This window comes from Amblyomma americanum, chromosome 2 (assembly GCF_052857255.1).
Source record: "Amblyomma americanum isolate KBUSLIRL-KWMA chromosome 2, ASM5285725v1, whole genome shotgun sequence".
Classification (NCBI taxonomy): domain Eukaryota; kingdom Metazoa; phylum Arthropoda; class Arachnida; order Ixodida; family Ixodidae; genus Amblyomma; species Amblyomma americanum.
In genome coordinates, this window is record NC_135498.1 from 74,640,732 (window position 1) to 74,652,958 (window position 12,227).

The window sequence follows — 12,227 nt, forward strand, 5'->3', positions numbered from 1 at the left end:
CATGAAAGGTGGATACTACATCGTGCACGCCGTAGTACAGAAAACACGACTGGGGACAACAATTTTCACAAGCAATCGTTGTGCTCAAGCGCTGCAGAATAGCTACACGAGCTATAAAAGCACAAGCGTACTCGCAACAAAGCAGCTGTGCTAGCATTTCACTGTATTTTCCCATAACACACCGCTGCATAGGTTAAACAAGCATGCGAGTCCATAAAAACGAGCGCGAGAGGCGCACATTAATCCATTCCCGCGATACCACGCAGAGCTCTTCATCATATATGATTCGAACACACGCATAACGCACCTTCTTCTTCTTCTGCCTCTTAATACATGGCACATACCCACACGGGGGGATTGGCCAGGGTGTAGTGGCATAAACAAGGAAATTTCCATAGGAGATTGTGACAAAATTTTAGCACCATGCGTGAATGCTCTCGTAGCTTCTTTTTCGTTGCCCGCTCCATCGCGCGTTGAAAGCGGCTCACAGCACTTGCCCATTTGGCCTTCTTGCTTGAGAAAGCAAAAAAGCGTCGGAACGAAGTCTGGTTGCCGCGGTGACATTCGAGGCCTTCCTGCCCGTGAATAAAACACCTCGTGATAGACTGCACACGCATTTAACCGCAGTACTTCGTTCATACCTGTCACAAAGTGATTCCCTCACAGTCTTGACGTGCTTGACGGTGCCCAAGGGCGGCACGATCATCGAGCCGGCGAACTGCTTTTATCCACGCTTCGCGTCGAAGGCTGTCCCGGGAAGCGCTCGGAAAATCTGAGTTTACTTTCCTTTACATATTGGGCATTGCTGCCGTATGCAACAAATTTCGTAGGTATCGCCAAATGCATCGCGCTGAACGCCCGACGGCTGCAGCAACGCACCCCGCGTAGGAAGCCGGTTTGTTTACACTTCCACGACAGGTCTCGAGTGGAGCGAGCGACCCTTCCAATATGTTTCGCGACACTGCCGCCAGGGGATGGGCGCATGCGCAGTCGCGTCGTGGAAAAGGCGGATTGTACGGCTTCACAGACTTTCGTATCAAAATTGTGATGCAACTGTTCGTCGTACAGCGTTCCGTCTGGGGTCATACGCGCTCGCGTGTGTGTGTGCGTAGTGTCATACTTATAAAAGAAAAACATCGCCTGAATTAAACTCAGTTCACAAACCACTACGAAATGTCTACGGTATAGGGCTTCCGTTCACGACATGCTTTTGTATTCCAACACGTAAGCAGCCTCCAGTGTCTCTGCCAATTTTTTTCTCAATCATGATGTAAACCGGCTAATGTAGCACGCGTACTGCATATTAGAACAGGGCTGTAGCGGTAGCAACCAAAGACGAAATTCACCGCACCTGTGCTGCTCAAGCAAGTTCTGTAGTACTGCCAAATTCCACTTATAAAGGAGGAGTTCATCCTATCCAAAGCGAAAAGATCACATTTACACACCTACTTGACGTTTGACTGCTGCATAAATGCAGCACGTGAGGATGGTGCCCCTTGCTAAAGATCGAGCCTGAGCTCGAACCTCAGCAAAAACTCAAGACAAAACTCAAGCCGAAGTTCATGCTTCATGAGGCTTCATGCTTTGTGAAGCTACATTACAGAAACGACAGCAAGGGTTCTGATTCAGCCATCCGTAAGGGTTGAAGGGCCCCATGGATCAACAATCACTAAGCTGAGGGAGCAAATAGGTCATATCCGAGTTCTTACCTGATAGGCCCCAGCTTCTCCAGTCTTGCGGTCGCCGCAACTTGGACGTCTCGGAGCTCCCTTGCGCTCTGCACTACATCGCTGCGCAGTGAGCCGGTCGCAGTTCAGGAAGTGTGGCTCTTAGCAGCAACATTCTTTTCTTACGGCACATAAGGTATAGCTCGAGGCTTTATGGGCGCAGCTTTATTCCTTTAAAATGAATAAAGAAAATGCCCTGCCGCCACACAGGAGGCACCCCTCCAGCGCAGTCGAAATTCTCTGTTCCTCTTGATCTATACGGCGTGGATAGCGGGAGGTCAATTTCCGCAAGAAGAGGCTCTAGAAAAAAGTTCGCCTCCAAAGAGATATTTATAGTTTGGGTAATTTGTAATTTTTTGCCTTTCAACATGAACACTTGCGCCATAACTGACGCCATGCATTGCGTACGTAATCTCGCGTTCTAAGCATTCAACACTATTATCCCGCTGGGTCTTTTTTTGTGTTAGGCATGGCTTGAACTCGCTTATGTCACACGGAGACTAGATTTACTAAAGTAAGTACATCACGGTAGGCACCAGATGTGTTAGATTTGTTTTTCCTGATACGATTTAAGTCTAAAAAGCTTTTACTGGTAATTAGATGAGGTTTCATAAATTGTATAATTTCTTCTGTACCCTGCTGTTAATTGCCTATATACCACAGCCCTGAGTTGTCCCATGTCCTGTGGGCCTTCATACGACAACGCCTGTTTTTTTCATTACCCGGTAAAAAAAACTGGCTGTTAAAGAGTACTTCTGCTGAAGCCTGCGGCCGGTGAGCTATAAAATGTCGTAACACGTCGAAACAATGCTTTTCTTGTAGCGCACACTGTAGCACGCCTATTTTAGGCAAAAAGGGTTTTTTGGCTTGCATTGTCTTTAGGATGTGCCTCGGCTCGACTAGCGGTGGTTATTTTATAATGCGTTTTTTGATATATTCTCCCACATAGCTAATAGCATGATTCTAAACTAGGAGCTCTAGCCGAAGTCGTTGCGCAATTTAATATTATCCACTCGTCAGTGGAAACTGCTGCTGCAAGAGCTTTTTCGGACCTAACACTCTGAAGCAGGATTAGCCCTAGATATCTGAACTTACGAAAAGGGGGACGATAAATAACAATAAGAAAAAGTAGCCCCCACCTACGCGATACGTAAAATATTGTGCAGCAATAACTATAGACTCTTTTGAAGGCTCGCTTTTCTAATAGGGTTCGTGCTTTACGCAACTGTGGTAGTGAGGTACATAAATTCGACATTATTTTGGCCAGTTGTCAACCTCATTAAGATAAGGAGATTAACAGAAAAAAAAGGAAGGTAGAAATTTGTCTTTGACATTGAGGAGGGCCAGTACATTATGTCAATTTTCTTTTCGTTCAATCCCATTTTAATTTTCATTTCATCTTTGTGATTGTCTAAGGCCTGTAACACCATTTTGAATGCTGTGTGTTTGGGCCGATGGCGAGGAGGGAGACGAGGCGCCGTGTCACATGAGCCGATCACAAACAGGGCCCACCCGCCTCCCTTCCCCTATCTAAAAAAAGAAACTAAACAAGAAATAAATGTATTGTAAATGAGATCGTCATGTTATGCCCGCCATTAATTCTGAATACCGACAGGAAACGGTCGTAACACATAGTCTTCTACTGTATCTGTGAGGCGGTTAAAAAATGAAGATTTCCCTCCGCTCACCGGCTTTTCAAGTGCAGATAGTAGAGCGGCACGCAGCAACAGATGGTGGACAGAAGGGCGGTGGGCGTGTTAAGGATCAGCCAGCGGAGCAGCCCTTGAGGTCCCGGCTTACTGCACACGAGGACAGAAATACGCAAGGGGTTTTTACTAGGCTGCGGTAGACAACGCATCCTCGCAACGGAATGGACGATTCATTCTGGAGAGCATTTTTAACTAACAGTGTAGCAGTTCAGTATTTATTCTACCCAAGAATTTCGAAATTGAGTGCATAGACGGAGAAACAATGCATTTACTCTTTCCTGCGTGAAAGGTATAGAGGAAACACTTATGTTTTGATTTGTGAGGCGGTGGTAAATTTTTTACCTGCTGCGAATAATGTAGACAATAACAACTAAAGCACTGACTTCGTTACCTTAGCCGTCACCAAACTTTGAACTTTGCAAGAAGAAAATAGCACCCAAAAATCTCGTTTCCCTAAAAAAACAAAGCAATTTCTCAAAGACAAAGATCTGAACGAGATAAAATAACGAAATTAAAGCATGAGTGCCGTTGGTATGTAAAAATATGCGGCAATTACCATCAGATTACTGCCCTCTTCTAAAAACACCCGGAAGCAGAAGTGAATATATCAGCTGTCATGCCCTAAATCTACGGTAACGAGTTGTGATGCGCATAAGGTAAAAAAAAGAAACTTATACATGCATACTTTTAACAGAATGACTGCGGTGTGCCAATTTTATTGTTGCTTTGGTGGCACTCAAGAGAAAAACGAACAACTAATTAAATTAACCAGAGGGATCAGTTCTCCTTTTTTCCTTTCAATTAACTTGCAATAAACTATGCCCTTCTTTACAAAAAGCCCAGCATGTAAGTGTAAAAGCATTGCGTAGCTGTCCACCAAACCCTGCTAGTATGTCAGCTGGTCCGAGGCTGGGCAAGTCTGCTACGTTTCGGTAGATGGGACTGAAAGGCAATTGAGCACTGAATAGATTAAGCACACAGTCCAGATGCGTATTCGAGCTCGTCAGTAAACTTGGGAATTATTACCATTCCTTAGATCCGGTCGCTAACTGCAGCCCGCAGCATATCCACGTGCGCTTCCACGAGTTATGAGTAGAACGCAGTGTACTTACAGTGTGACTTCTACCCCATAAATGGGGAGTGAGGCGTGGTGTGACGACTTGACCACAAATGATCTTGGCTATCAACAAATCGCAGCTATATTGCCTGCGCGTTGTTTCGCTTGTCTTATGCGTTCATAGAAAAGTGCCATAGGTTGGAACGCTTTACAGTGCACAGCATTTTTCAGTGTCTTCAAGCAGCGTTTCCTCCGTTCCTCAAAGTGCTTAATTTCTCGCGTTGGCGGGTCGCGGTGTACATTCAGCCCAGCAGTATAACTGGACAAAAGGACCAAGAGTAAGTGGGTCTCCTAAGCCTATACGCTGGGTGAGAATAGCGTCAGGAGCTTCGGTCATTACAAAGTGAGCCATAGTTTTTAAAAGCTCCAAGCGGTAATTGGTAAATGTGAGCAGTGAGCATTTGTTCAGCCATTCGGCACATGATATTTTTCTTCAAAGCTACCTCAAATTCATGTTTCTTTAAGCATGCTATTTTGCAAGGTTTACAGGTCCATCTGTATGCTTTTAGCAAACACTGCTAGTCTCCTCTCATTCTTCTATTAATTTACAGTCCTTAGTGTTTGTATCACGTATATTTTGTACAGCATTGTGTTCCACGTGATTTGCCATCAAGTATTTAAGTTTTCTGTTTCCTAATCCGTTTAGCGGACATTGATTAGTTTCTAGATCTGTTAATGTTTATGTCGTGTTCCCTGTTATTCGGGCAAGTCTTTGCATTTGTCGTAATCCTCGATCCCTCCCCCTTTTCAAAGTGCATTATTAACAAACAAATTGAAAAAGAATCAACATTGCCCAGCCGTTCTCACCTGAAGCGATGGCTGTATGGCGGGGCTTCAAATAAAAGCAAAACAGGCGAACGACAAAAAGAAGACTAGTCACTGGGCGGTTACCACTCTAACGCGAGATTCAGCGACAGCTGTAAAGGTGTTTGTATTGTACACCTTGAGGCAGAGAAACTGTGAGCGACTTCATATCTGTATAGATCTAGTGCGCTCTTAATATATATATATATATATATATATATATATATATATATATATATATATATATATATATATATATATATATATATAGACAAGGTAAAGGAGATGAGGAACTCGTTTTTGACAAACTAATGAAGGGAGCCAACAGTCACCGAAACCAAGGTGCGTAGGGGAATGTTTAATTTTTTTAATGCGCAGTGCTAATCACTGGGTTAATAATACTTAAATTAATCTATCGCTTAAAGAAAATTACTTATAAAGCAGAAGAAAAAACAACCATGCCGCCGGTGGGATCCGAACCCACGACCTCCAAATATCGCGTCCGGTGCTCGTACCAAATGAGCTACGGCGACGGCTGTCCAATCTGCTGCTCTCGTGGGTATTTATATTTAATGGGCGTAAGCGTACCTTGAGAGTGTTCACCAGCGCCACCCTCGTCCATAGCGGCTGACGTAGCACGTCCTGTGTTACCGCGAGTGTGACGTGGAACGTTATCTAACGACGAGGGCGGTAAGAGCACCGGACGCGATATTCGGAGGTCGTGGGTTCGGATCCCACCGGCGGCATGGTTGTTTTTTCTGCTGCTTTATAAGCAATTTTCTTTTAAAAACTAATTGATTGGCACTAGATATTAAAAAAAATAGAAACATTCCCCTATGCACCTTGGTTTCGGTGAATGTTGGCTTCCTTAATATGTTTGTCACACGAGCCCCTCACTTCATTTGCCTTGTCTGCTTTTTTGTCTGGTTTTTCGACCAGATCTCCTTCCTAGTCCACCGCTCCAGTCCGCCGAATCCTGCCCCTTCAGCACAAACCACCTTCCGGGTGGTTGCTGTGGTAACCACCCTCTCGTTACGCTTTCTTATGCTCCCATAATGCTCTCCTCCTGGTCACGCCGACTACTGTGACTACTACGACCACTACACCTACTATTACTGCTATTTTTCACTGCTTCGCGCAACTCTGAAATCTGCGCTTAACAGCTGCAGGTGTGAAACGAGATTGATGACAGAAGATGCATGCTCTACTCACACAATGTCGTGCGTGAGGAGCGCCTCCTTGGCCGCGATGGTGATGGTGCTGCACAGGCTGCCCGTCACGGTGACCAGCGACGAGCACAGCACGAACGCCGTCCGCATGGACTCGTGGGCCCTGCAAACGAGACCGTGGTGTGCGATTTCATTCCGATGTGATTAAACCGCACTCACTCTGTATTCGTAACTCCGCGAGCACTGTTTCGACGTTCCTGCGTGTAAAGTGAATTGCAAATTTCTTGACTGAGGATAAATTTGTGAACTACCTCGTGTTGCATGCCTAATCGAAAAATTCAAATTAATGCGAGCTACGGACAGGGAACAACTGGCACGTAGCCCACCAGCTGCTGATCACCCTCAGCTGTTGGCAGCTAAGACTTGAGAATGAAAGAAGCTCCAAAACTTAAGTTGTTTTTTAAACATTGCCAGGTTTGTGCGTATACGTGATGAGAAACCAGTTTTCTAGTCCCTTTGGAGATAGCGCAACAACTAGTCTGGAGGAAACCCAATACGTTTACTGGTCACAAGAGAACAAGAATGATGATTGAAATAAATTTCTACATTACCGTGACTAAAATTTAGGGTTTAGTCATATTCTACCGCTTTTAACAACACCGTATATCTTAATCTGTATGCTGTCCAATAGGTTTAACCGCTTGTTTGTGAAGTTCATCTCGCTCGCGTCAACATGTTTTTCCTTTGATCACTATCCAGCAATATTAAGTTAGCTCCTCCCGCCTTCTGGTTCATAAGTTTAAAGGACGACATACTGCAAGTGGTCGCCTTAGCGGGAACGACAATAAAGAAAATCGCCACAATTTCCCCTCCTGCATTACCACCGTACTATTGCAGCGCTTTAAACAAATTACTCGCGCATAATATCAAATAAATATGAAGCAGACTGCTCAAAAGGGATTTAACGTCTGTTATGACACGGTGAAGTTCAGATGTTAAGACTGCGGGCCGACTGATGCATACCAAGGGCACAGGTTCCTAAGGCCTAAGAGAATTTATCTCTCACGTTCCCATCGTCTCAAGAGGTCTAAAGAGGATAGCGCAAGCTTCTAGTCATAGCATACATAAGGAAGAAGCAAACGCGGCAATAGAATGCGGATAGGTGGCGCCTCTTTACTGCGGTTGGTCCGGATATAAAGACCAGCTCCTAGTTGTATGCATGAGAAAAGACAAGCAGAATTTACTGTCTCAGTTAATGTGGACGCCCGAATCACGGCGCCCAAAAAAGGATGAAAGGGTGAATTGAGGGAAACAAGAACTATTACGTGCACACAACAAGCGTGACTAGAGTGTGTGTTCAGACAATGTTTGCTTTGAACCGTACTGTAGAAACACGAAATTTCCGTCACTTCTATCATCATGGTGAAGATTCTTTCGCCCAACCAAATTTTCGAATTTACAGCAAGTAACTTCTTTAGTAGCGGTTCCCTCAACTGCCAATACTTATTTTGAACGATTAGCAGATCTCCCACGGAGTGGCGGCTTCTTACTGGCAATGCACAGCCACATGCGCATTGTTGACACACTATGGTGATGCACGGATTATCGTAGTACTCTTTAGCTATTTCATTACAAGAAATCCAACTAACAATATGAAAAAGTAACATTGCTGTCTGTCGCCTGTAAATGAGAGTTGGGCTTAACGTGCGCACGCTAGAGTCGGCAGGCTCTGCGCCCATCCACAACGTGTTCACAACTATTCCTCTCGACGCTGTCTTGCTGACTGAGAAGCCGACATCTTCTAACTCTTCATGTAGCATACAGCGTACTACATGTCATTAGCATAATGTACTTGCGCTTTCTAGCTGGCATTATTGGGTAAGCTTTCGGTGACTTCGTTTATGAGCTAGAGATAAGGTGACTGTTCTACCTCGAGCTATGTGGCTTTACCCGAGGCTCAAACGTAACAAACTTTTTAGAGCGATAGCTCTACTTCACGACAGAAGCTGCATAAGCCGGGCATCTCTGAAGCCCTGACCTTAACCTTGAATAAATACCTAAATGAAATATATATTGCAGCGATTGGGATTCGAATCCGCGGCGGCGCAAACAGATCAGTTTTGCTGGCTACTGCACGAGAACACCATGTTATCGCTTCAGCCAATCACCCCTTGTGTTAAACTGCACCACACGCTAGCGCAGTGCGTAGCACATCTACATGTTCATCAACTTTATCTGCGGCGCGTACAGATCAGATCAGGTTAACCTCGATCAGAGCTTAAACTTATGGTGAATTCCAATCGCAGGCCAGGAGCGGCCTGCACGCTCTGTGACAGAGCGCCTGAATTCGGCGCAGAGCGCGCGACCTGAAATTGCGATTGGAGTACACTTGCTCTGGCCAGAGCATACAGGCGCATGTAGGCGCATGCAGGAGCATGTAGGGCGCCGTTAGCGCCGCTGAATAAGAACGTCACGCAAACTTCCGGCCGGATGCGCCGATTTCGGCGGAGCAGTCCCGACTGCTCGACGGAGCAATGTCGGCTCGGCAACCGCTCCCTGTCTACGATTGGAAGACTCGATCCGTGCCTCAGATCTGCGTTTGGAATACAGTTGCTCCGAAAAGTGCAGGAAACGTTGCTCCAGAAGTGCTCCAACTCTGCGATTCGAAGTCGCCATTAGTCTGCTATCGTCGCCAGGTGTGCCGACGACCCACGAAAGCAAAATCATGAGTCAATAAGGCTAAACACATGCTTTCGCACGTCTACTACGTTTAATACGTTAAAACCATACCACTTTTTCTTTTTCGCTATAGCGAAAACAGAAAGGGGGAGGGGAGACTGTACGGAATGGGCAAGGCGCTCAGACGCCCTGAGAAGTACGTGATACAAAGACGCGCATTTACCTCCTCTGTCTGCTGCCATCCTTTTCATCACTGGACGGACTGGGGGTGGCTGCCTCAGCTGGAAAGAAAAGCAGTGCAAAGGTAGCAAAATTATAACTCGGTCTCAAGACTGGTGACTGCGTGCAAATACATAAGCGGGTAGAACGCTTCGACGATTTGAACTACACCTGTGAATGCGCTCATTCACTGCAAAGACTGTTCCTAAAAGTACGTTTCAAATACCAAAGTACGTCTGTCCTAACACTCTCACAGGGAGCATAAACTGGTGTTACAGCAGAAGAATCCCAAAAGCAGAGCATAAGCGAAGCAGTAACAAACACATTGGTCACATAACATGTTATGTAATACCTTAAGTTATTTTCACTGAGCACCCACTTGTCTGAGTTACAAGTCTTGCATGATGTCGCGAAAGAAAACTGACATTTTTGGACTACTTTTTTGCAGTTCTCATTCTGAGAATGTTCTCAGTTTTGTTTGGTGTGTGAATCGCTCGGTTCAGTCTTGATTTCTCCACATACAGAGCCAGCACGCTGAAACGTTCTTCAGATAGAGTTTAAAATGCATTCTCGAGGAAATTAGCAAATCGGTCCTCGTGCAGGAATGCCAGATGGAGCTGCTACCAGTCCGGCAGAGCTTACAAATGAATAACTAGTGTACTGCCAAGTTTTAACATGGATGTTTTTTTTTTCTTCCGGGTGTTTTCATTTAATTTTAGCATGCGTCTTGATGCTCATTTAATAAGTGATACTGCGCCTGTTGCAACATCAAAAAGTGCTTTCTTGGCTGCTAAACTAATGCTTAGTCAGCGTTATTGTTTTAAACTGACAAAAAGCTAGCGTTAGCAATACAACGACAGCACACCTTCAAGTGCACACCCTTAACTCATAACAAAAGTGTAGAGAACCTGTGAGAGTTGAAGCGTTCATTGAACAGTACAAATTTGGCGGTCATCAAACGCAGTTTTTTGCTCCCTTCTCCAGCGACTCATTGTTTGGAACAAGTTCAGTCTTTGATGGGTGATAGAACAGAGGAGGAAATGATGCGAGAAGTGATACTGGGCTTCCTTAAGACATGAACTACCCATCCTTCTTGCGCACGTAGAAGGTTTTTATTTTTCAAATCTTGTAATTACCATGCGCATTACTACGGGGAGTGCACATCAACCTCGTGAGCTGTGCCTTCGTTACCCGCGTATCACATTAAGGGTTCATTGCAAGAAGGTTTACAGCAGGACGCTTGCTTCGCTCACTTTTACACAAAGAGGTCGATTCGATCATTTAATGCACTGTCCCACGTAACACCAGCGACAACTGTTCGAACCTTGTAAATCTTGCCGGGAATCAGCCGGTAACAGCATTTTTGGTGGTCGCATAATGTAAAGCAAAACGTTTCTAATTCATGGCGGTCAGTTTTATATGCGACATAATAGTGGATTCTTTAAAATCATTTACGTACTCGAGAGGATTAAAGTTAGTATGTCATGGCGTTGTGTTTAAGTTAGAAACAGCAACTTGTGAATTATGGGGTTTACTGACACGAATCGTCACATAGACTTTGTGGGGCACAATAGTGAGGACTCCGGATTATTTCAGACCACCTTGGGATCGTTAACGTGAGCTTACGTCGCACAGCAGACTGCCGTTATTGCATTTCTCCTCTATCGAAATACGGCCGCCTAGGCAGAGACCGATCAAGTGACCTTGGGATCATCAGCCCAAGGTCACCCCCACTGAGCCACCCCGGCGAGTTAACAAACTGCAGCGGAATATTAATGCGATGGCATTGTACTTCACAAACATGCGATTTCGCATACCGCATTCTGCGTTCGCCACAAAGGTCGCTGATTGCCCGAGAGGGCGATGACGTCACAAGGTCACGTAACCACAGCGGGAGGGAAATGACTTCATCAGCGAAAATACAAAACTGAGAAAAAAAAGGAGGAAGGGGGGAGTGCGTACCCGTGATAGGGTGGGACAAACAGTTTGAAACGTGTTCTCTGCAGCCGAGAAGGCTCGCGCGTAAGTGTGCAGCTAATCGTTGTTGAGTTTGGACGTGCGTCCGGCAGCTTCAGTTGGCATGTATTCACAACGTACTATAGGTTAGGTATGTCTAAAGCCACGGGGAGTACAGACTCGCTCCCAAACGCTTCTTCAACAGCGGTTATAATGCTGTCACATTTCCACTCTTAAGATCACTTATCGTCATCATCATCAGCCTGACTACGCACACTGCAGGGCAAAGGCCTCTCCCATGTCTCTCTAACCCTGTCCTGTGCCAGCTGCGGCCACACTGTCCCCGCAAACTCCCGAATCTCATCTGCCCACACAACCTTCTGCCGACCCTTGCTACGCTTGCATTCTCGTGGTATTCAGTCCGTTACCCTTAACGACCATCGGTTGACATCGCATTACATGTAGTGACCAAGCCAGTTTCTTCTTCGTTATTTCGAATAGGATCATATCCACCCACGTTTGTTCCCTTGCCCACTGTTGTCTCTTCCTGTCTTTTAATGTTACACCTATCATTTTCCTTTCCATAGCTCGCTTCGTTGCCCTTAATTTAGCTGTACTATTTTCGTTAGCGCTCACATTTCTGCCCCATAGGTGATTCCCGGTAAGACACATCCGTTCTATACTTTCCTCTTGACGGATATTGGTAAACTGCCTTTCATGACTTGAGAGAACCTGAGAAATGCACTCCACCCCATTCTTATTCTTCTAGTTATTTCACTCTCGTGACCCGTAGCGATATCGTGATCATGACTTATAGGGCACCCACATTTTTTTGTTGCATAAGTGG

General features: G+C 45.4%; 1 protein-coding gene across 1 annotated transcript in view; it reads right to left on the minus strand.

The window, feature by feature from the left end:
- Window positions 1-12,227, minus strand: part of LOC144119788 (uncharacterized) — a 42,916-nt gene that overhangs the window by 10,200 nt on the left and 20,489 nt on the right. The window contains exons 7-10 of the mRNA XM_077652329.1: window positions 9,429-9,486; window positions 6,570-6,689; window positions 3,416-3,526; window positions 1,710-1,790 (exon numbers count right to left, since the gene is read on the minus strand). Coding sequence (XP_077508455.1) covers window positions 1,710-1,790; window positions 3,416-3,526; window positions 6,570-6,689; window positions 9,429-9,486 — 370 coding nt within the window. The remainder of the gene's footprint in view (window positions 1-1,709; window positions 1,791-3,415; window positions 3,527-6,569; window positions 6,690-9,428; window positions 9,487-12,227) is intronic.